The 26,074-nt window shown below is 48.2% G+C and overlaps 1 protein-coding gene across 3 annotated transcripts in view; it reads right to left on the bottom strand.

Annotated features, from left to right (window-relative positions):
* Positions 1-26,074, bottom strand: part of TJP2 (tight junction protein 2) — a 217,085-nt gene that overhangs the window by 34,496 nt on the left and 156,515 nt on the right. For all 3 annotated transcript variants that reach the window (XM_088476614.1, XM_088476612.1, XM_088476613.1), the window contains 4 exons: positions 24,080-24,180; positions 23,555-23,767; positions 11,890-12,000; positions 1,727-2,059 (listed from right to left, as the gene is read on the bottom strand). In XM_088476614.1, the coding sequence (XP_088332740.1) occupies positions 1,727-2,059; positions 11,890-12,000; positions 23,555-23,767; positions 24,080-24,180 (758 nt within the window). The remainder of the gene's footprint in view (positions 1-1,726; positions 2,060-11,889; positions 12,001-23,554; positions 23,768-24,079; positions 24,181-26,074) is intronic.

Below are 26,074 nucleotides of genomic sequence, written 5' to 3'. Positions count from 1 at the left end.
ACTTCTCTCCAGGATAAACATCAGGGACAGACTGATATTCAGCAAAAGGTACAGGGATTGGACTGCTGAGAACTGGGGTAAAGTTATTTTCTCTGATGAATCATCTTTCAGATTGTTTGGGGCATCTGGAAAAATGCTTGTCTGGAGAAGGAAAGGTAAGTGCTACCATCAGTCCTGTGTCATGCCAACAGTAAAGCATCCTGAGACCATTCATGTGTGGGATTGCTTATCAGCCAAGGGAGTGGGCTCACTCACAATTCTGAACACAGCCATGAATAAAGAATGGTACCAAAACATCCTCCATGAGCAACTTCTCCCAACCATCCAAGAACAGTTTGGTGATGAGCAATGCCTTTTCCAGCATGATGGAGCACCTTGCCATAAGACAAAAGTTATAACTAAGTGGCTCGAGGAACAAAATATCAAAATTTTTAGTCCATGGCCAGGAAACTCCCCAGACCTTAATCCCATTGAGAACTTTTGGTCAATCCTCAAAAGGTGGGTGGACAAACAAAAACCCACAAATTCTGACAAACTCCAAGCATTGATTAGGCAAGAATGGGCGGCCATCAGTCAGTATGTGGCCCAGAAGTTGATTGACAGCATACCAGGGTGGATTGCAGAGGTCTTGAAAAAGAAGGGTCAACACTGCAAATATTGACTCTCTGCATAAACTTTATGTAATTGTCAATAAAAACCTTTGACACTTATGAAATGCTTGCAATTTTACTTCAGTAAAGGTCTAAAACCATTGAAGCAGCAAACTTTGTGAAAACCAATACTTTTGGCCATGGCTGTAGCGCCCCTGCATTCTGATAAGTTATCTCATCAGTTATGCATCCAAAGAAGTTCTGTGATTGGGCTGAAAAAATAGACAACCGCAATATCTCTGGTGAGATTAGTTAAGAAGTAAAAAAAATTATTAAAAGGAGAGATTGTCCCATATATTGAAATATATTAAATTAGGGATGTGCAGGCTCGGATAGGTTCGAGTTTGCACGCCTAGTTCGGATTTTTCCCTCCAAAAAAACGGAACTCAGAAAGAGGCAAAACGTCATCTTGCATGGACAAACATCATCATTCCTGGACAAAGTCCCTAATATGAATTGAATTCTGACCTCCACCTTACTATACACCCTGTTTAACTAACCTAAATTATCCAAAAATTTAATAACAAAATAATAAATAAATAAATGTGGTCATTTTGTCAACTTTTTCAAAGTGTTTGTTACAGTATATGAGGGCCTATGGGAAATGACCACAAAGAGATGGTGGCATAGGCTAAGCCCCATGGTGCTGGGTGGCAGATTTAATCTTTGACCTTAGTGGATGTATGCTTAAAACAGATTTAAACAATACAAATGTGCCCAGTTACAGTGAGGCTGATTGTGCCACAAACGCAAGCACGCATCGTGCCATGCGATTCCCCGTGTCTGCATACGTTACGGTATGTCGCGCACTGTGATCGCACCATGCATTCCTATGGAGGCGTGTACACAGTGCGCGTGTGCGGACGTACGCGGGCAGTGCTCGTATGCGGGTGTACGCGGTTGCGCGTCTTGCCCAATATGTGGCGCATTTTGCCATGCCAGTGGCAAGGATATAGCTGTGCATATCTGTAGGTTGTATAGTTTCAGCTTTTTGCTAATTTATTTCCCCTCTGCAGTTAGAACACAGGAGCTTACCATTATACAGAAATAAACTTCTAGTCATAGACATTCCTTACCCGTGCATTTTGTGCCTCATGTAGCTCCTGTATCCTTTGCTGTCTCGCACTGTGGTCCATTTTCTCAAATATTTTTACTTTTCCCAAAACAGACTTTGGAGCATTTGATTCATTTTTGGCCAGTCCATCATCGTCTATTACCACAGAAGTAGTAACAATAACCGGAGGTTTCAATATGGGCTTTGCACCAAGCACAGGTTTAGCAGCCGTGGGTGGAGGCACGGCCCTGCTGGATCCTCCTGACGTTTCACTGCTAGCTACACTGGAGCTGTTTCGTTTAGCATCATAGCTATAGGGAGAGTCATAGAGCTCCTCCTTGCCTTCTACTTTGACCTGTAAACAACACATGCAAACTGTTTTTGAATAATTACTGTCACATACAGCATTTAAGAAATTTAAATTCTTTCCATTCACAAAAATGTGAACATGAAGTGGCCGATGTGAAATTGGCTGCAATTCACCACACACACACACACACACATACATATATATATATATACATACACACACACACACATATACATACACACACACACATATATATATATTATATATATATACATACACACACACTCACACTGACCTTCGCAGCAAAAATCCCAAACAAAATGTCTTCCCACAGGACAAAACAAAACATTGTCCCTCACATAATAAATTAAATAAAAAACATACATTAAATTGCACCAGCCCCCCACAGAATACTGTCCTGTCTGAGAGAGGAAATCCCAGTCCCTCCCTGCCCTCAGCGACACCAGCAGCCACAGTGCAGGCCTGTCAGTCTTGATCGGTCCAGGGTTCAGCACTGTGCCAAAGAGCAGTACCAACGCTGTTTCAATCCTCAATGGATCTTTATCACACTTTGATAAAGATCCATTGAGGATTGAAAAGGCGTTGGTGTTGAGATTTGTTGGCATCCATAGAACAATCACAGAGTCCTGGACTTTACTTGGAGGTATGCAGTAATTCTAATGCAAGTTCAAGTCCGGACCTTTTTACCTGCAGGGTAATATATTGCATATTTCTCCATTTTTTTCAACTTGTAATTGACTTTGGTCTCTGTTGTGAACATCTATATTGAGATCTTCCTGATTGTGCTTATTGGCTTTTTTATATAAATCATATACTATTTTCGGTTGGAATAAAATATTGCCTTTTAATGAATGCTCGTGTGAGATACATTACAAATTCTATCAAGTTTAAAGAAACCGTTATGTGTGGATCCCAACCAATGTTTATGTGAGTTGGGTACGCTCTACAACTTAATCACTTTGGGTTTTATATGGTGAAGTATATATAAGGAAAAGAAACCTCTACGTATATCTGCCACATACTCCTGAAGTGAGTTTTCGGTACGCTCATTTATAGATATAGCAATAGTGGTGGTGAGATACTTTCCTTTTTTGGTGTCCATCTTTGACCATAAGGAGTACCACCCCTACATTTACCTTTCTAGAACACAAGAGGGATTTATTTATTCTGAAATAAGTAATACTTCAAATTTTTTTAGGTTTTTGACAGCCTCTGGAATACTACAATTATAATATTCTGGACTATTTGGTTTGAAAAAACAAAAAAAAAATCAGTTTTATTATATTGTATTGTCTTATGTGTCTGTATTGCCTTTGATCTTCTCCTTTAATTATTGTATGTATTGTTGTTTTACCTGATTGGGCAGGAATTAAGGAGTGGGATTGTGTTGACACAGTGTATTGTGCTAGAATTCAACTTTTTGTTTGTATATATGGGTATAATGTATGTAGGTGGTTAAACCCTGTGGAACCTTGCCCAAAGAAGAACGTCTAGTGTAGATGTGAGCATTCCTGGGGGGACAGAGACAATAAACCACTTGCCTGGCACGGTCTTATCACCTACCCTTGATCCTAACATACTTTCCAACTATCGACCCATCTCTCTTATCCCTTTTGCTTCTAAACTCCTTGAGCGTATTGTCTACAACCGCCTTACCACCATTCTTTACTCCCATTCCCTCCTTGACTCATTTCAATCTGGCTTCTAATCTCTCCACTCCACTGAAACTGCCCTCACGAAAGTCAGCAACGACCTCCTTGCTGCCAAATCCAAAGGGCCACTACTCTCTGCTCATTCTCCTTGACCTCTCTGCTGCATTTGACACTGTAGACCACCCTCTTCTCCTGCAAATCCTTTACTCTCTCGGTTTACGTGGCACTGCCCTCTCCTGGCTCTCCTCCTACCTCTCTGATCGTTCCTTCGCTGTGTCCTCTCATGACTCCTCTTCCCCTCCACTTCCACTAACAGTAGGAGTTCCCCAAGATTCTGTTCTTCGACCTCTCCTTTTCTCCCTATATACATCCTCTTTAGGTGAACTCATTAACTCCTTTGACCTCCAGTATCATATGCAGATGATACTCAAATTTACCTTTCGACCCCCTCACTCTCCCCCTCGCTCCTTACCCGTATCTCCAACTGTCTCTCTGCTGTCTCTTCGTGGATGTCCCAGCGCTTTCTTAAACTTAACATGTCTAAGACTGAGCTGATCATCTTCCCACCCTCTTCCACTACATCACTTTCCACAATTTCATTATCTATTGATGGCACAACTATCTCCTCTAGCCCCAAAGTGTGCTGTCTTGGAGTTATCCTAGACTCCTCCATCTCCTTTAAACCGCACATTCAGCACCTCTCGCAGTCCTGCCGTTTTCACCTACAAAATATCTCCAGGATTAGACCCTTCCTCACCCAGGATGCCACTAAAACCCTCATCCACTCACTGGTCATATCCAGATTGGACTACTGTAACCTTCTCCTAGCTGGCGTCCCAGTCTCTCACCTCTCTCCACTACAATCGGTTCTCAATGCTGTTGCTCGGCTCATCTTCCTCTCCAGACGTTCTACATCTGCTTCCCCTCTCCTTCAAGCCCTACACTGGCTCCCCTTCCCCTTCAGATGCCAATTCAAGGTTCTTACATTCGCCTACAAAGCCCTCACCAAATCCTCTCCCGCGTACATTTCTGACCTTCTCTCCCTTCACACTCCCGCCCGTCCACATCGCTCAACTAATGCATGCCGCCTCTCTTGCCAACTGATTACTTCCTCCCACTCCCGTATCCGAGATTTTGCCCGTGCTGCTCCCTACCTTTGGAATGCTCTCCCTCTCCCTATCAGACTCTCCACCTCTCTACAAATCTTCAAACGGCCTCTCAAGACCCACTACTTCATCAAGGCCTTCCAGCTCTCATCCTAACCCACCTCATGCTCTTTAATTTTTTATCTTCCCCTTGCGTCACGCCTGTCTGCCCCTCCCCTTAGAATGTTAGCTCTTATGAGCAGGGACCTCTTTCCTCATGTGCTTCTCTTTACATTTTCTTCTACTCTCTACTCCCCATTAGGGCACCTAACACAGGACTGCCAACTCCCAGCAGCTTTAATCACTATTTCAGCAATGTATATAAGTCGTGTCCTTGTCCTACACTGTAATGTACTGTAAGTTACTTGTTTCTTGTTCACCAATTAGTTCTATGTACTATGTAAGGCGCTGCGGAACACTTGTGGCGCCATATAAAGGATAATAATAATAATAATAATAATACCAGACAGGGCTTTCCCTGACATGGTCGTATCTGATACAACCAGTCAGAAACGCCCAGTGGGCGGCTTGCTGGAAGTTAACTTCCAGCACCCGTCTATCTCAGAGAGACCAACTGGTCCCTCTACATCTGTGGCTCCCCCTCCTTTGTGTCCCGATCACTGCTGGCCACAGTGATGGGGCATCGGCGGCACCCCCCTCCTGGTGCACTTCCATGAACACTGTATAGAAGCAGCAGCAGCCGCAACTCTGGTAGCCGCCGCTGCTATGTATCCGGGCCGCCAGCGGGACACCCTGTCCCTATGAAAAATTAGAAATGGGGGCAACATGAAAGAGCTCCCAAATCTGACACCCTTCTGGCCGAGGCAATGGCCAGAAGAAGCACAGTCTTAGCTGTGAGCCATTTTAAATCCACTGAGCCCAGTGGTTCAAATGGTGGTCCTTGGAGAGCCCTAAGGACCACAGCCAGGCCACAGATGGAACAAAGGGAGGCTGTATGCGAAGTATACCTTGCATAAAAGTGTGGACATCAGGAAGTGTAGCAATCCTACGCTGAAACCACACTGAGAGGGCGAAAACCTGCATCTTCAGTGAAGCAAGGCGAAGACAGTGATCTAAGCCCGCTTGTAGGAAAGCCAAAATCCTGGATATTCTAAATATCTGAGGATCATAGCCTCTAGGTCCACACCATTCAAAGAAAGTATGCCACACTTGGTGGTAAATTCTTGCAGAAGCCGGCTTCCGAGCTCTGAGCATGGTGCTAACAACAGAGCTGGAAAAACCCCTGGACCTCAAGAGGGCAGTCTCAACAGCCACGCCGACAGACGGCCCAGGTCCGGGTGATGGCAAGGACCTTGAGACAACAGGTCCGGACGTAGAGGCAACCGCATCGGAGCGTCTATGGATAGGCTCCTGAGATCTGAGTACCAGTGCCGTCTGGGCCACACTGGAGCTATGAGCAGGAGCGTGCCACCTTCTTGCTTGAATTTGCGAATCACTCGAGGAAGAAGGGAGAATGGAGGGAAGAGGTACGCAAACTGGAAGGTCCACCGGACCGACAGAGCGTCTAAAAGAAGAGCCTCTGTGTGTCTCTTGTTCTTGACCCGTACACAGGAAGCTTGTTGTTGTGTCGGGAGGCCATGATGTCTATCTCTGGAAAGCCCCACTTGTTCACCAGTAGCTGAAACACCTCCTGGTGAAGAGACCACTCTCCTGGATGCACGTCTTGACGGCTGAAAAAGTCTGCTTCCCAGTTGAGGACTCCTGCTATGAACACTGCCGAGATGGCAGCGAGATTGCCTTCCGCCCACACTAGAATGCGGGACACCTCTGTCAGGGCCGCCTGACTGCGGGTTCCTCCTTGGCGGTTTATGTAAGCCACCGTGGTGGCATTGTCCAACTGCACCTAGACGGGCTTTCCGTGGAGGACATGTCTTGCTTGTTGGAGAGCTTTGAATACTGCCCTTAGTTCCAAGATGTTGATTGGAAGCGCAGATTCTGCTGGCGTCCACCTTCCCTGGAAGAAGTGTGGACCCGACACTGCTTCCCAACCTCGAAGACTGGCGTCCGTCATCAGAAGGACCCAGTCTGCAATCCAAAAGGGGTGCCCCCTGTTCAGGTGAGTAGTCTGCAGCCACCAGGCAAACGACAGACGTACCTCCAGTGACAGCACCAGTGTCTGTGTCTTTATCCGGTGGGGCAACCCATTCCATCTGGAGAGGATCAACTTCTGCAGAGGTCTGGAGTGAAACTGGGCATACTCCACCATGTTGAACATCGATACCATGGAACCCAGTAACCTTATCGCCGAGTGAATAGACACCCGGCGACTGTGCAGGCAACTGCATACTTTTGCCTGTAATGCAGAGATCTTTTCCTCTGTCACAAAGATCCTCTGATGTTGGGAGTCTAACAGGGCTCCGAGATGGATCATCCTCTGTGAGGGAACCAGGGAGGACTTCTTCCAATTTATCAGCCAGCCGTGATTCTGTAACACAGAGATTGTCAGTTGCAGATGGCACTGAAGTACCTCTGGAGACCCTGCCAACAACAGGAGGTCGTCCAGATAGGACAACAAGCGGACCCCCTGCATCCCCAGGTGGGCTGCCATAACTTGGGTAAATACTCGAGGCGCCGTGGCCAGACCAAAGGGCAGTGCCTGCAATTGGAAGTGTTTGTCGACCACTGCAAACCTGAGGAAACGTTGGTGCGCTGAGACAATGGGGATATGCAAGTAAGCATCCTGAATATCTAGCGACACCATGAAATCCCCAGGCTCCATCGCCAAAATGATGGAACGCAGGGTCTCCATCCTGAACCGAGGAACCCTCAAGAACTTGTTGAGTGATTTGAGGTTGAGGATGTGCCTGTAAGACCCATTGGGTTTCCATACCAGAAAGAGATTGGAGTAATACCCAGATCCCCTCTGGGACCACGGAACTGGCACTATAACTCCAGCCTGGAGGATAGAGTGGATCACCTTCCGGAATTCCAGGGCCTTGTCTTGATCCGACTGAAGGCCCATGGCGGAAAACCGTCTGGGAGACCTCCGCCGGAAGGAGAGGGCGTACCCCTGAGAGACCACTTCTCTTACCCAAGTGTCCACGGTTGTGAGAGACCAGCACTGGGTGAACTGAAGAAGCTGGCCTCCCACTTTGGGTCCCCCAAGGGGAGGCCCGTCCCGTCAGGCTGAAGGCTTATCGTCCAACTTCGGAGTAGGACGTCTTGTACTCCAAGCCTGCTTCTTTGGCTTGGCAGATTTCTTGGCCCCTGTCTGCCTAGGAAAGGACTGCACTCTGGACTTTACCCTGTGCCCTATAGGGCCGAAAGGACGAAGTACCAGACCCTGATGGAACTGTAGCCGATGGCAGACACGCAGACTTAGCTGCGGCCAGAGTGGCCACAATTTTGTCCAGATCAGGGCCAAACAGGACCTGTCCATGAAAGGGCAAGCATTCCAATCCCTTTTTGGAATCTGCGTCGGCTTTCCCAGAGCGCAACCATAGCGTGCGATGAGCCACTGCTGCCGAGGAGATTCTGGACATGAGGAGACCTATATCCAAGGCTGCCTCGTTAATGTACGTGGCTGAGTCTCTGAGATTGCCCACTAACTCCGCCTGCTCAGGTGATGAGTCAGAGTCCAGAGATGCCTCCAAGCTATCAGCCCAGCGCTCCATGGCTCTGGCCACCCAGGACACAGCCATAGACTGTCTGGATGCCCCCCCAGCAAGGGAATAAATGGATTTTAGGCATATTTCAACCTTGCAATCCTTAGCATCCTTTAAGGAGGACATGAAGGGCATGGGCAATGTAGCACTCTTCACTAGGCGTGTGACATGCGAATCTACCTGTGGAGGTGTTTCCCATTTAGAGAAATAATTATCCGCAAAGGGGTATGCAAAGGCCAAACATTTTTGAGGCTGGTACCGCTTACCCGGATTTGTCCGCGCCTCCTCTAAATGATCCACTAACTGACCAGATAGAGGAAAAACAGTGGCATCACCCTTAACATCCTTAAAGAAGGCGTATTTGGATTTAGTCGCGGGGGGATCCTCATCCTCAATAACCAAGGCTGTACGAACTGCCCATATAAGGCCAGGTATATATACTTTAGACTTGGACTCCGCCTCCTTAGTACAAGGGAGCTCCTAGTCCGAATAGTCAAAAATCTCCCCGTCATCAGACGACACATCATCCTCATCATACTGAGGCGTCTGAGAAACTAACGACCGCTTAGGTGGTCGCAAGGAGGATTCCCCTTGCAATACGTCTGTCAGGTGCTGTACCGAACTGGACAATGAGTTAACCCAAGCAGGCTCCTGAGGGGCCTGGGGGGGTGACAGCGGGAGACACTGGGGCATCATTAACTGCCTTGGGAACCCCTGAATGTGTGATGAAACCGATTGCTGCGTTAACCCCATCAGGGGGAATGCAGGGGGAGGCGTTAACTGGCCCACAAGGGCTGTAAGTGCCTTAGCAAAACAAGCCTGGAGCGGTTCCTGCACAGGCATAGTCACTGAGATAGGGCGTGATATCACATAGCAGGCCCTACACATTCCCTCAGCATTCCCATCTCCCTCCGCAAATGATACATTACAATTAGTACATTTTAGCAGGAGAGGAAAATCACTCTCAGACATGATGAGTGACAGTGTATGTGACTCCCCACACAGAAAAACAATACTTTTTACTGTGAGGTAATAAACACCCTGTATCACCGCACCGCAAAGGCTTTAGCAGAGAAAGAATAGGGATAGTGAAATGGCTGACAGTCAGAAGTGAATGTACAGGCAGCAGCGCTAGCAGTAAGTCACATACAATGCAGAAACAATGCCCTACACTAACAGCGCTGAGATCAACTACACAGACCAGAGCCTAGTAGGAAACAGCGCTGCATACACCGACCTTACACGAAAGAGAGGTATGCTGGGGGACCCGGACCACGATGCCGCCGTCTTTCAGCGTCCAGCAGCGCTTGCCATCTAAAGATGGCCGCCGAGGAGCAAAGAGAAGGGCCCGGGGGAGGACCGCACACACAGGCAACAGACCGCAATGGAGTGGCTGTGTGCAGCAGGGGAGGCGCCGGCTGTATACAGGGAAGGCGCACTCCCCTGGCATGCAATTAACCCCCAGGACGCCAGACTTTGCCGCTCAGCTGCGGCCCGCTGTCCCTGCGGTATAGTGGAAGCGCAGGTTAATACCTGGGTCCACGCTGCAGCCAGTCGCCAGGGAGTCCCCTGCCTAGGGACTTAGGACTGTGTTGCTCAGCGGGTGCCCTCCGCGGGACCCCGCCGCTTACCTGTCCCCCTTGGATCCGGCCACAGTCCAGGCATCCAGGGTCTCCGCTAGCTGTGACCCCAGATACCTACCAGCATCCCCGGATCAGTACTGGCGTTCTGGTCCGGCGGGGTGTAGGAGTGACAGCATGGACGTCAGTACTGACTGTCCATGCTGTACAACTCAAATGTGCAGCCACAGCTGCTTTTGAAGAAACTTCAGGGCCAATAACAGTGGCAGGTGGGTAGTTTGACTGGGGCGGTTCACCTGTCAATCCGTAACGCAGGTGTCCTAAGGTGAGCTCAGGGAGGACAGAAACCTCCCGTAGAGCAGAAGGCCAAAAACAAAACATTTGAGGTTTCAGAGTTAAAAAAACAAAATATATTTATATTTGTACACTGACTTACAAGTGTTGAGGTGATCCGACTCTGAGCCAGGCAACAACAAAACTGAGTGGCCTTTGGCTCGGGGGCGGGGTTTAGGAGAGGTACCGCAGTGCATCCAGGGAGGCTGAAAATGTAACTCTGTGGTGCCCGATGTCTGACGTCATCGCCTATACCCCAAGGTACCCTGTGGATACCCTATGGACCCTAATGTAGAAATTTTAATTTTTATGGTATATGGTGTGTAAAAAAAAAAAAAAAGTAATAAAATTGTGTTAGATAAGTTTTAAAATGATGTTCTTGACCTAATTAAGTCATTAAAAAAAAAAACTAAATTCTGAGCGGTTTTTGGAAAAATTACTGGCCACATTTGCAGAGACTGAAGTTAATAAGCTAGATCAGCGATTTTCAACTGCTGTGCCATGGAACACTAGTGTGCCACGAGTAGTTCCAAAGTGTGCCGCCAGAGAAGTGCTGATGGAGATGCCCACGGTTGATCTCATAACTTCCCAAGCTGTGACCAATGGAAATGCGGCGGGCTTGACATCATAGGTCACGCACGACGCATCGCCGTCCCACCCACAGAGTGCTCCTCACTGCTGCTGAGCAGTGAGTGTGACAGGCTGCTGTACCCACTTTCGAGGCTCCTTTCTCTGCCAAAGACAGGTAGGGGGTCAATATGGATTATTTTGTTTTCTGTGGGGGACAGTGTAATTGTATTTTCATGTGGGGACAATCTGCATTATTTTGCCTTCTGTGGGGGCTAGTGCGATTGTTTCAAAGTATCAACAAATCAGTTTATAGCTGTCATATTTCATACACATCCTATAAAATGGCAGTTAGAAGTGGCATGGTTGGTATTATCCATCTCTTGAAGGTTTGATACATCATACCCTTTATGTAGTGTCCATGAAAAAAAAAATACTAAGACATGCATATAAAAAAATCAGATATGCAAGAGCAACAAAGGAAGCAGCTGTTAGTGTCAGCTAATCACAAGCAGCTGGCTAGAGCTGGTGACCAAAAACCTGAATTTGCACCTGCAAATAATATGGCTCTGATAGGAGTGCATACATCTCTCCAATGGCTTGCACCCATTTGCAACTATGCATACACAGCCCTGATGTACTTGGAATATGTTACCCCTTCCCTCCCCCATACCACTTTTAAAGGCACAAACAGGCATAAGTGTCAGATTTGTGCAAATGTGCATGGGCGCATAAGCATGGGTCTATTTTCTGAGCATGTACAGAGCAATTTTACGCTAGACATACTAGCAAAGGTCTCACTCTGCATCAGCACCTGAGTGTTAAACCATTCAACTTGGAAAATTAATGACTTGCAGAAAAAAGTGGTATAAGTGAAGTAGTAAGTGGATCATACTGAAGAAGAGGCACATTATTCACTGTAAATTATTAGGTACTCTTAGATGTATATACCTTTGGTGGATCCGGTTTAAATGATGGAGGTGGACTGGGCTCTCGGAGGACCTCTCTACTTCCAGCTTTTTTCATTTGACTTCTTGGCTCTGCCACTGGCTTTATTATAGGCTGATAAAATAACAACAACACAAAAGCCTGAATAATATTGACAAATACGTATAGATTTACTGAGCTAAAGCATTCAGTGACTGCAAGCCCATAGAAATATTTGGATACTATATAATATGAGATATGGTAAGAACTTACCCTTGTTATCTCTATTTCTACGAAGTCCATAGGGTTACACAGGATACCTTGGGGTATAGGTGTGACGTCAGTCGCTGGGCACCATAGAGTTAAGCTTTTCAGCCTCCCAGGATGCAGTAGGGTCCCCCTTCTATACCCTGCCCCCGAGCCAAGGCACCTCAGTTAGTTATCAAGCTATAGGCCGGAGGAGGAGAAGGAAGAGAGAGAAAAAAGATCTGGACACATACAAGAATCACATTCTCACCAGAGGGAGACGGAAAACCGGTGACCAGAGCAAAGCCCATCTGCAGCACAGCTGCGACAGGGCGGGAATCCTGTGGAACCCTATGGACTTCGTAGAAATAGAGATAACAAGGGTAAGTTCTTACCATATCTCATATTTTTTACTTCAGGGTCCATAGGGTATCCACAGGATACCTTGGGGATGTCCCAAAGCAGTATCTTTTAAGGGTGGGGATGCTCCTGTGCAGAAAGGAGAATCCGCCGTCCGAAGGAAGCATCCTGAGAGGCGAAGGTGTCAAACCTGTAAAACCTCACGAAGGTATGGACAGAAGACCACGTAGCAGCCTTGCAGATCTGGACTGCAGAGGCACCACGTCGAGCTGCCTACGAAGGACCAACAGACCTAGTGGAATGAGCCTTCACAGGAGGACCAACAGACCTAGTGGAATGAGCCTTCACATGACGGCAGGCCTTCATGAAGATAAGCCTCAGAAATAGCCATACGGATCCAGGCTGCCAAAGTTTGCTTTGAAGCAGGCCAACCCTTTTTACGGAAGCCATAGAGGACAAACAAAGCGTCCGACTTCTTAAACGAAGAAGTGCGGTCAACATAAGTCCTTAAGGCCCGCACAACATCCAAAGAGGCCTCACCCACGGAAAGACCCGGTGAGTTAAAGGCCGGAACAACGATTTCCTCGTTAACATGAAACTGGGAAACAACTTTGGGAAGAAACTCGGGCCGAGTGCGGAGCACTGCCCTGTTCCCATGAAAAACCAAGAAAGGGGGTCTACAAGAAAGAGCCCCTAAATCAGAAACACGTCTGGCCGAAGCAATAGCCAGAAGGAAAACAGTCTTAGCTGATAGCCATTTAAGATCCACTGAGCTCAGTGGTTCAAACGGCGGTCCTTGGAGAGCCCTCAGGACCACAGCCAAATCCCAAGGCGCCACAGGTGGAACAAAGGGCGGCTGAATGCGGAGAACACCTTGCATAAAGGTGCGCACATCCGGGATTGTAGCAATCCTACGGTGAAACCAGACAGATAGGGCCGAAACCTGTACCTTCAAAGAAGCAAGGCGAAGCCCATGATCTAGTCCCGCTTGTAGGAAGGCGAGAATCCGAGACAGACGAAACTCCCGCGGTGCATAACCTCTCGGCCGACACCACTGGAAGAACGTATGCCACACGCGATGGTATATCCTCGCGGAAGACGGTTTCCGAGCTCGCAACATGGTACGCACCACAGAGCTGGAAAACCCCTGGGACCTCAGCATGGCCGTCTCAACAGCCACGCCGTCAAAGACAGCCGAGTCAGGTCCGGGTGAAGACAAGGACCCTGAGACAGAAGGTCCGGTCGTAGCGGCAACCGCAGAGGACTGTCCACGGACAGACCCTGAAGGTCTGAGAACCAGTGCCGTCTGGGCCACGCGGGAGCTATCAACAGGAGCGTCCCTCCTTCCTGTTTGAATTTCCGGATTACCCGTGGAAGAAGGGAGACCGGAGGGAACAGGTATGCGAACCGGAACGTCCACCGGACGGACAGAGCATCCACCAGAGACGCCCCTTCGTCTCTTGTGCGAGACCCGTACACCGGCAACTTGTTGTTGTGCCGGGACGCCATGAGGTCGATCTCTGGAAGACCCCACCTGTCCACCAGCAGTTGAAAAACGTCCGGGTGCAGGGACCATTCCCCCGGATGAACGTCCTGGCGATTTAGAAAATCCGCCTCCAAATTTAGCACTCCCGGGATAAAGACCGCTGATATGGCCGGAAGATTGCGCTCGTCCCAAACCAGGATCCGAGAGACCTCTACGAGAGCCGCCCGACTTCGGGTTCCTCCTTGCCTGTTTATGTAGGCCACGGTGGTAGCGTTGTCCGACTGGACCTGCACCGGGTGACCCTGGAGAAACCGATGTGCCTGCTGGAGAGCATTGAAGACCGCACGGAGTTCCAAGATATTTATTGGAAGCTCCGCTTCTGTCGGCGTCCACCTGCCCTGGAACAAGTGTGGACCCGAAACTGCTCCCCAGCCCCGAAGACTGGCGTCCGTTGTCAACAGGACCCAATTTGGAACCCAGAACGGACGTCCCTTGTTGAGGTGAGTCGTCTGTAACCACCAAGCAAGGGACAGGCGAACCTCCGGGGTGAGCACAATCGTCTGGGACTTCAGAGACTGAGGCAGCCCGTTCCACTTGGACAGGATCAGGTGCTGCAGAGGTCTGGAGTGAAACTGGCCGAATTCCACCATGTCGAACACCGACACCATGGAGCCCAGTAACCTCATCGCCGAGTGTAGGGACACCCGGCGGCTGTGCAGACAACTGCGCACCCTTGACTGTAAAGCAGAGATCTTGTCCTCCGTCACGAAGATCCTCTGCTGTCCCGAGTCCAATAAGGCTCCCAGATGCAGAATCCTCCGAGACGGGATTAGAGTGGACTTCTGCCAGTTGATTAGCCAGCCGTGCCGTTGCAGCAGTGCAATGGTCAGGTCCAAGTGGCGTAACAGGAGCTCTGGAGATCCTGCCACCAATAACAGGTCGTCCAAGTACGGCAACATGCGGACTCCCTGCAGCCGCAGAGAAGCCGCCATGACCGCCATCACCTTGGTGAAAACCCGTGGTGCTGTCGCCAGGCCAAAAGGTAACGCCTGAAACTGGAAGTGGTCGCTGCGGATTGCAAACCTGAGGAACTGTTGATGGCGCAAAAGAATAGGGACATGCAGGTAAGCGTCCTGTATGTCCAATGACACCATGTAGTCCCCAGGTTCCAGTGCCAGAATGATGGACCGTAGGGTCTCCATCCGAAACTTCGGAACCCGCAAAGACTTGTTGAGTGCTTTGAGGTTGAGAATCGGACGATACGACCCATTGGGTTTCTGTACCAAAAAAAAGATTTGAATAGAAACCCTGGCCCCTCTGGGAGAATGGAACTCCAGCCTGGAGCATAGTGTGCAAAACCTTCCGCAGCTCCATAGCCTTGTTCCGGTCTGATGGTAGACCCGTGGTGAAGAATCGCGCCGGGGGTCTGTGCCGGAAGGAGAGGGCGTACCCGTGAGAGACCACCTCGAGAACCCAAGTGTCTGTCGTAGTGGCCGACCAACACTGGGCGAACTGCAGCAGGCGGCCTCCCACCCTGGGATCCCCCAAAGGGAGGCCCGGACCGTCAGGCCGCAGGCTTGTCATCCGGCTTGGGGGCCGGACGTCTGGTACTCCATGCCTGCTTCCGGGGCTTGGCCGATTTCTTAGGGCCAGCCTGTCGAGGAAACGACTGTGGTTTGGGCCTGCCCTGGGCCCTAGAAGACCGAAAGGACGATGGTCCAGTACCAGAAGGAGCAGCGGCCGACGGGAGACAAGCCGATTTGGCTGCCGCCAGCGTGGCCACAATCTTATCTAGATCCGGACCGAAGAGAACTTCTCCGGTAAACGACAACGCCTCCAGACCCTTTTTGGAATCTGCGTCCGCCTTCCAGGATCGCAGCCACAAGGTGCGACGAGCAGCCACCGCTGCTGAAGAAATTCTAGACACCAGAGTACTAATGTCTAGGGCCGCCTCGTTGATATAAGTGGCCGAATCACGGAGATTACCAATCAACTCCGCCTGTTCGGCCGGACAGTCGGAATCAAAAGAAGCCTCTAATGAATCCGCCCAGCGCTACATCGCTCTGGCAACCCAGCAAATGGCCATAGCCGGCCGTGCTGCCCCCCCCGCAAGGGAATAAGCGGACTTCAGGCAGATCTCCACCTTGCAGTCCGTAGCATCCTTAAGGGAGGACATGGATGGCATCGGCAATGTGGCACTACGGACAAGACGGGTCACGTGAGAATCCACCTGTGGAGGGGATTCCCACTTTGCAAAATAATTATCCGCGAACGGATAAGCCACCGCCAGTTGTCTCTGCGGCTGGTATCTTTTGCCAGGCTGTTTCCACGCCTCCTCTAAATGGTCCACTAACTGACCCGACAGAGGAAAGACTGTGGCATCGCCCTTCACATCTTTGAAAAAGGCATACTTAGATTTAGCCGCTGGGGGAACTTCGTCCTCAATCACCAAGGCTGTGCGGACCGCCCGAATAAGTCCAGGAATATATACTTTGGACTTAGCATCAGCGTCCTTAGTTTGGAGAGGTTCCTTATCGTAAGGATCCAGAATCTCCCCATCATCAGACGTCCCCTCGTCATCCTCATAAGGAGCCGACAGAGACGCCACCGGCCGTTTATGCGGCCGCATCACAGACTCCCCTTGCAACACATCCGACAAGTGCTGTACAGAACTCGTCAGGGAGTTAACCCACGCTGGCTCCTGAGAAACCGGGAGCGGGGAAATAGGGAGACTGTGGGGTACCACCAATTGTCGTGGGAAACCCTGCATGGGTGACGACACCACTGACTGCTGGGACAAACCCATCGGTGTAAACGCGGGCTGCGGAGCTAACTGGCCCACTAAGGCTGTAAGCGCCTGAGCGAAACAAGCCCAGGGCGGCTCCTGTACCGGTGCTGTAACCGTAAGCTGCCGCGCCATGGACAAACACTGCCGGCAAAGGCCCTCCGCGCTACCCTCCCCCTCCGCTAACGGTACTTTACACGTAGTACACTGTAGCCGGAGAGGGAAATCACTTTCAGACATGATGGCACCAGGTATGTGACCCCTCTCACCAATTAAATAGTTAAAAGGCGAGAGACCACCCTGAAGCACCGCACCGCAAGAGCTTAGCAGAAAGAACAGGGACAGAATAAAGCTGACAGTTTAGAAGAAAAGTTACAGGCAGCAGCGCTAGCACAGTCACATACAATGCAAAGAAAATCAATTCCTGCACTAACAGCGCTGATCACTCAACTACGCAGACACAGGGCCTGGTAGGACACAGCGCTGCATACACAGACCTGACCACAGCGGAGGAGAGGTATGCAGGGGGACCCAGACCACGATGCTTCCGTCCAGCGCTTCCAGCAGCGTTCACCATGCGTTCAGGAGAAGATGGCCGCCGAGGAGCAGAGAGGAGGCTGGCCTGGGGGAGGAGCGCTGCCACAGGACCAGTCGGCAGCGTGCAGAGAGGGCTGTGTGCAGCGGGGGAGGCGCCCGCTGTGAGACAGGGAAGGCGCGCTCCCCTGGCATGCATTTAACCCCTGGGACGCCACAGCGCTACCGCTCTGCTGCGGTCCGCTGTCCCAGGGGGTAGTGGAAGCGCAGGTTGGTCGCCTGGCTCCACGCTGCAGCCAGTCCCCAGGGAGCCCCCTGCCTGGGGACTCAGGACCATGTGATCAGCGGGGACCCACCCCGGGACCCTGCTGCTTACCTTTGTCCCCCTTAAATCCGGCCATGGTCCGGAACATCTGGGGTCACCGCTAGCTGTGACCCCAGATGCTCACCAGCATCCCTGGATCGGTACCGGCGTTCTGGTACCGGCGGGGGTGTAGGGAAGACAGCATGGACGTCAGGACTGACTGTCCATGCTGTACATCCAGATGTGCAGCCACAGCTGCATAGGAGAAAGCTTCAGGGGCTCTTCTAGCCCCCACTCTGACAGGTGGACCCGACTCCGGCCGGGCACCAAACTAAACTGAGGTGCCTTGGCTCGGGGGCGGGGTATAGGAGGGGGACCCTAGTGCATCCTGGGAGGCTGAAAAGCTTAACTCTATGGTGCCCGGTGACTGACGTCACACCTATACCCCAAGGTATCCTGTGGATACCCTTTGGATCCTGAAGTAGAAAGAGTCCATTCTCTAATACTGTCAAAGTGTTATTGTCTTTGAAATTCAGCAAAAATAAAAAATGTTTGCTTAATTTGATAGAAGGAGAGTTATATTGCTTACCGGTAAAGTCTTTTTCTTCGACTCCATAGGGGGTACAGGGATGACACTGGGTATAGCCTGGAGGGGAGAGTCTGGGCACCAAATAGTTAATGAAATTACCCACAAGCCCAGACCTTCTCTTCCACAGAAGCTCCACAGTGACCTGCCCAAGAAGTCCCCACTGACCGGGTTGAATGGGTCGTCACCAGCGGAGGGGTAGGAAGGTTCACCAAGGAGTAAGCTTGGCAAATTGTAAAGCGAAGCCAGCGGGCCAAGGTCTTCTGTTTAGTATCCGGCCCCCCTCTTATGAACGTCATACAATACAAACAGAGAATCCGACTTGCGAATGTCCCTGGTCCTTTTGATGTAACGCTGGAGAGCCCTTGCCACATCCAAGGAAGCTTCTAGCTGAGACGAATCGGTAGTCTGGAACGCAGGTACCACAATCTCCTATTTGATGTGGAAGCGGGATACCGTTTGGGAAGCTAGCCCAGGCGAATGCGCAGCACAGCCCTGTCTGAGTTGAAAACAGGGAACGGGGAGCGACAAGATAGGGCGCTCAAATCCAACACCCTCCGGGTCGATGCGATTGCTAGCAGAAAAACAGTTTTCCACATGAGCCAACACAAATCCACTGTCTGTAACGGCTCAAATAGAGTCGACTGGAGAACTTGCAGAACTAAAGACAGGTCCTAGGGAGCCACAGGAGAACTCCCTTGAAAAAAGTTTGTACTTCCGGGAGCACAGCTATTTGCCTTTGGAAGAGAACACACAAGGCCGAAACCTGGACCTTCAAGGACGAGAGCCGAAGCCCCAAATCCAGACCTGTCTGCAGAAAGGAAGGGATACGGGAAAGGCGAAAAGACCTGGAGTTAAGACCCCTAGTCGAACACCAAGAAAAATAGGTACGCCAAACCCGGTGATAAACAGGTGCCGAAGAAGGCTTCCTAGCCTGCAGCATGGTCCTAAAGACACTCCTGGAAAATCCTTTTGCTATTAGGATGGATATCTCAGGACCCACCCCATCAAAGTGAGACGGGTCAGATCCAGATGGAAACATGGACGCTGAGAACGAAGATACGGCAGCAGGGGAAGATACAGTGAGGCGTCGATGGAGAGGCCTAGTAGATCTGCATACCACATGCACAGAGGCCAATCCGGTGCCACCAGGATCAAAGTGCCTCCCTCTAGCTTGAGCTTGTGGAGAGCCCGAGGAATTATGGATATCGGAGGTAAGACATAAATCAGAGGGAAGGTCCAAGGAACAGCTAGTGCATCTACCAGGAGAGCTTCTGGATCCCTGGTGCGGGGGGAGCAATATCTTGGAAGCTGATTATTGTAACGAGACTCCATCATGTTGATGTCCAGCAGGCCCCAATGGCAGATTAATAGCTGGAAGACATCTGGATGCAGCGCCCACTCGCCTGCATGGATGTCCTGATGATTTAGGAAGTTTGCTTCCCAATTCTGAACGCCCGGGATGAAGACGGAAGTTGATGTTCTGCCCAACGAAGAATTCGTCCGACTTCCTGCATGGCTCCCTGACTGCGAGTGCCGCCCCGGTGGTTTATATAGGCCACCGTGATTGCATTCTCCGACTGTACCGTCAGCGGACTTCCCTGAAGGTGCTGTGCCTGACACAGAGCCCTGTACACAGCACGAAGTTCCAGGATGTTGATGGAAAGCTGGCTTTCCTGACGCATCCAACAGCCCTGAAAGGTTAGGTGACAAGTGACCGCCCCCCACACCTGAAGGCTTGCATTGGTGGCAAGTAGGACCCAGTCCTGGATCCAAAAAGGGTGTCTCTTGTCCAGATGAAAACGCTGGAGCCACCACAATAGGGAGAGACGTATCTCCTGGGAGAGAATGAGAGTCTGTGCCTTGAGGTTCAGGTGAGACTTGATCCATCACTTTAGAATAACACTTTAGAGAGGCCGGGACTGGAACTGAAGGTACTCCACCATGTTGGTGGATGTCTGTTTGCGACTTTATGCAAATGGCACTACAAAGTCCTTTCCTGGTGTACAATCGTGTTCCGAATGTGCAAGGACTGAGGCGCCCACTGTCAGCATCTGCAGGAGCTGAAATATCAATTGGTACATCCTTAGACACACCAACGAGACTTGTACCAGGCCTTTGGCAGGTGCAATATATCCGTCAGTGTATGTCCTCCTATGTGAGCGGTGGAGCATTTGTATAAGCAACCACTTTCACCGACAGGCCCACAACACGCCCATAAGATGTAACATCTCCATGTAACATCTCCCTCTCGCTTCACAGAAATGTCCATCACTTTTCCAAGACATTTCTGAAATTGTCTGGCTCGACTGCAACAGCACCTCTGTGCATGCACTTTGTGTAATCAATGCACCATACCAGTTGTATTTTCGAGCTAATGCAGTAGCAAAAAAGTCACTCAAGTAAGTGAACATCAGCATAGAAACAGATCCAAGATCTTTTACCTCATAATTCTTATTTTCTCATTATTCAGACTCTTGTGGTTTCCTAGTTAACAGGATGGGGGGTAGGTTACTATAATAATTTACTTCATAAGTAAAAGTAAAAAAAGCATAGGACGTGAATTAGCATGGGAAAGAGATTTGGGTGAGACCCTGACTCCCGAGGAATGTTCTGAAATAAGGAGAGAAATTGCTAAAAGCTCAATATCAGTTCAACTAAAGTAAAATTCCTACAAACTTTACTATCGTTCGTGCCTAGTGCCCACCCGTCTCCATTCAATATACCCCTTGTCTTCTGTTCTGTGCTGGAGATCGTGTGGTCAACGGGGAACTTTGCTGCATATTTGGTGGACATGTCCCATTATTCAACAATTCTGGTCAGCACTTCATAAATTAATTAGAGCAATAGTCCACATACAAATTCCAAGAGCTCCTTCTTATACCCTACTTTCTCAGCCCATTCCTAATACTCTGCGACCACAGCAAAAAATGATCAAGCATATATTAAACACGGCTAAATGTCAAATCACAGCTTGCTGGAAATCTCCTACTCCACCTTCATTGTCTGCTACCATAAACGCTATCTGGTCCACCTATAGACTGGAACGCATTATGTCAGTTATTCATGACACCTCAGACCATTTTTATCAAAGTATGGACAAGTTACTTTGGGGCTGAACCTCCTTTAACCACTATATAGCCTTGCTCTTCCTATATCAAGTGTTGATGATACAATTGACTAGCGCTGACTGGCTCCCCCCCCCCTTTTTCCCTCTTTCCTACTTCTCATTTCGGTCTTTATTTTCTCAATTCTACCACTTGTTTGCCCAATAGTGTTTACTCTCAAAAGCTACTATTCACTTGAATTCACACTGACTCCTATGCTTTACTACATTCATGTATTACAATTACTATTATAATAGAGGCAAACATGCTCACTTAATCACTTTTGTTATGTTGTAGTTTTCACTGTAAAGATTTGTATTGATTTTTCTTTAACTACTACATTACATCTTTTGGAATGTTTAAATTTCAATAAAAAGAATTTTCAAAAAAAAGAAGAAACTTCAAGTCATGTTACAAATTTGTAATACAAATAATTAGGAGCATATTTATCATCATTTTATTTTTCCCTCTATGTACTAATAGCCTAAAGCAATAATTTCACAGAAATCTCCTGCAAAGGGCTATTTAGTGATGCAGCCCCCATTATTATCAATGGGGACTACGGTCTGATCCTTATGTACGAAACTTCGGCGTTTGGCCCCGTTGGCATATGCCATCTTCAGATGGCGTAAACTGCTTTATGCCTATGGGGGCATTCTCACAGGAGATGGATCTTAGGATTCCACTCCTGCAGCCTCTGAGCCTGATTCAGAGTTGGGAATAGGGTAAGATATAACAAGTAACTGTGAACATGGACAAACCATGTTGCAATGCAAGGGGTGCAAATACATTCACTGTTTTTGCATGTGGGGTAAATACTGTTTGCTTTTGCATGTAGCCCACAAATGCTGGGCAACTTTATTTTACACTGCAAGTTAGATTTCAGTTCGACCACACACCCCCCCCCCCCCAAACCTAAATCTGTCTGCACATTTTACATCTGCCCCACCTGCAGTGCAGCATGGTTATACCAAGAGGCACAGTTACTTGTTCTTTCTTACGCTATTCCCAAATCTGAACCAGGCCCTCTGTCCGGCAGAGTAATCTGACGCTATGCGCATGCACAGTGTTAAATAAACAGGAGTCGTCTTTTAAATAAACAAGTTAAAGACTCCTCCAATATCCCCGAGATGTAATGAGCAGGGACAGCAGTTCTCACTACCGCTGGCCCTGCAAGCTAGATTAAGTACATAGTGGGTATATATTTGTGTAAAAAATTGTTAAGTCCATTGAGATATGGACTGTTATTAATCGCAGCACTGCAGTGATTATCTAATTAGCCATAAATAATGAAAAAAGCAGTAAACATTTTTTAAGTCTAGTAGTGTAAATACTAGAAGGTACAGGCTTTTCATCTGCACAGTAATGTGCTGCAAATTAGTACCCAACTTATCTATCCCCAAAAGGCAATTAGCTTTTTACTGGTTTGAGCATAAAATTGGAATTATGAAAGGTACTGGAGAGCTGATTATAAGAAAGAGTCTTTAAAGAAGTTTAAAGACGTTTCTCATGTTTTATCTTAATAATTTGTATATTTGGTTGCACAATAGAGGCATCCACAAATATAAGTAAGCCTCATTCAGAAGTGTGGGAAATCAGACAGTCCTATTTTCTATGCTTTTCCCTGACTTTTACTCAATAGTATCGAAGGTTTTTTTTTTTCTTTAAAAGAATCCTAATCAAGTGATTAAGGAAGTGTCAAATTAATTAGACAATACATCCAGCTGTATGTAGCCATAGAGGCATGGATTAAAACAGTAATGCCAGACATCATCATTAAAAATATGCTTAGAGAGAGTACAGTGAAGCGGTTGTAACTTCCATTTTATAATAACCTGATTTTGAATCAGTATATTCACTGCAATGATTAAGGTGTAAACACATTTAAATATAAACTTCTATGTACTAATTGTTCGGCATTGGATGCTCAGCTCACCAGCATATATGTTAACCATAAATGAGAAGCAGTGTTTTCGAACATAGAAAAATTAGATTTTAGCTTATTGATGTTAAACTGACAACTGCTTCACATGGGTCTAGATTCACCTTTCTGACTTAAAACTGATCATTTATAATAAGCTGAACTTAACTGACAAATATCTTCTCAATATCACTAACTACGCAATAATGTAATAGTAATAATGCCATCAGCAACAACTAGCATTTTAACCTGAAAAAGATCACAGTGACAGAGGTGAAGAAGAGTTAGGATAAAGCTTGCAACACCCATCATTAATCTCCTGCTGCATTTTGTCTTTTGTAATGCTCCTGTTATCCATACCTCTTCTGGACGTACAGGTTCAGATGATCGACTGATGGCTGAAACTGGAATGGGATCATCCGCAAGTTCATCTAGTTCATTGTCTGTGTATGCTCCTCCTTCACCATCAGTATCTTCAAAGTCACTGATTAATCGGCTGTCACAACTCAAGTAGTCTGCCCCCAAAGCGGTTAGATAGGACATGCGGTCCTCATCATCATCCAATCCATCTGGCTGTGAGTTTCGACCAGAAAAAGGATTACATTTTCAGATTCATAATATATTCAAAGCATAAAACAATGTCCTCACATATTTAAATACTAAATTACATTAAAAGAGACCGCTCATGCAATGGAAAAATACATTCCGAAATAGTTACAGGAAAAGGCCCAGATTCTACAACAGATTATAGAATTCACTCCTCCAGATTAATGCAATTATATTATTAAAGTGAACTGAGGCAACTACTTAATATGGAAAATAATAAAAACATACATAATTTCCTTTCCCTTCCCAAAAAAAATAATAATTAAGAATCACATTTACCTTTCCTTCAGATACCCAGACCGCTTCTGTCTGTTGATCTCTGATCACATCCTTCAAGCTTCCATACCAGCTGTCATTTGAAGAATTTAAATTAATAGGGGCTGTAGAGAAAAGCAAAAGGATGGGAGTCAGTAAACAGTTTTGAATCTTTAGTCAGGAAGTGTTTTACAACTGACAAGTATTGTTCCTCCCAATCTGGAAACCTCGGATGAGGGACGCAAACGGCAGTGATGTACAGAAACGTGGTATGTGGTGAAGTTTCAAAATGAAACCGGTATACTGCAAGTGTAATTCCATCATACTACACTACTGTCAGTCCAAGAGTTTTTATGTAATAATCACATTAATCTTTCTCGACAGTGTAAAATATGAAAAAAACAAACTGTGGCATAGTATTGATTAAAGACAGATGGAAGAGCGGTATAATGTGCTATTGGTCCTGTTTGTAAGTAGAAAAAAAAAAAACAACTTTGATATGAAAGCCCATACATTTGATCAGACCATACCAGATTTTGGACTAACATTCAGGCCCTTATGGTAAGCATTCAAATTTAAGAGACAGACAGAAGTTGTCCTATGGTGGCGCACTGGTATATATTAAAATATAACTTATTTCTCCTCAATAAAAAAGTGGATACTTACAGCGCAATATTAAAAACTTGGGCAGGGGAGTGATCCTTCGCTGGAACCAGATTGCCAGCGCAGAAACCTGAACTCTAAAAGAGGCCAGGCGGAGGCCAAGGTCTAACCCAGCCTGGAGAAAAGCAAGCACCCGGGAGACTCTAAAAACCTTAGGGTCATAGCCTCTGGGGGAGCACCAATGAAAGTAAGAGTGTCAACCTTTGTAAGATGCGGGCTGATGAAGGCTTACGCGCCCTGAGCATCGTCTGCACCACAGAGCGGGAGAAACCCTTGGCTCTTAAGAGGGATAACTCAAGAGCCACGCCGTCAAAGACAGACGAGGTAGGTCCAGGTACAGACAAGGACCCTGTGCTAGAAGATCCTGCCCCAAAGGAAGTGGAAAAGGAGTGTGTATGGAGAGACTCCGTAGGTCTGTGAACCAATGTCACCTGGGCCAAGCTGGGGCTATTAGTATCACCGTGCCGCCTTCTTGCTTGAATTTTCAGAGAACCCTCTAGAGGAGGGAGATCGGAGGAAAGAGGTATGCGAGATTGAAGTACCACCTCACAGCCAGAGTGTCCACAAAGTTGGCTGAGGGGTCTCTGGTCCTGGACCCGTATCTGGGGACCTTGTGGTTGTGACGTGAGGCCATGAGGTTACGTCTGGCAGGCCCCATTTGTCCACCAGGAGTTGAAAGACATTCGGGTGGAGAGTCCACTCTCCGGCGTGTATGTCCTGACGGCTTAGGAAGTCCGCTTCCCAGTTGAGGACTCCGGGGATGAACACTGCCGAGATTGCCAGGGATGACATTCAACCCAGACCAGAATGTTTGTCACTTCCTGCATGGCTGTCCGACTTCGCGTGCCTCCCCGATGGTTGAGGTAGGCTAACGCAATCGCGTTGTCGGACTGGATTTGGACTGGCCTGCCCCAGAGGAGATCTTGTGCCAGAGTGAGCGCTCTTACACTGCTCACAGCTGCAGAATGTTTATAGGCAGGCAACTTTCCTGGGTTGTCTACCATCCCTGACAGATTACCACGCCCCATCCACGAAGGCTGGCATCTGTAGTGAGAAGTTCCCAATTTGGAATCCAGAAGGGGCGACCCTGGTCCAGAAGGGACGTCTGTAGCCACCATGAGAGGGAAAGCCGAACCTCCAGAGAGAGAGGAGGATCGCCTGGGACCGGATCAGATGATACTGCTCATTCCACCGGGAGAGAATCAGTTGTTGAAGGGGCCTGGAGTAGAACTGGGCTTATTCCACCATATCGAAGGTGGATACCATGGACCCCAGGACCTACATTGCTGAGTCAATAGATACATGCGATTGTGGAGAAAGTTGCGCAGACGCAAGTGTGTCAAAATTTTGTCCGCT

The sequence above is a fragment of the Taudactylus pleione genome, unplaced genomic scaffold (assembly GCF_031769625.1).
Source record: "Taudactylus pleione unplaced genomic scaffold, aTauple2 ptg000190l, whole genome shotgun sequence".
In the NCBI taxonomy this organism is placed as follows: domain Eukaryota; kingdom Metazoa; phylum Chordata; class Amphibia; order Anura; family Myobatrachidae; genus Taudactylus; species Taudactylus pleione.
This window is presented reverse-complemented; position numbering and strand designations above follow the sequence as displayed.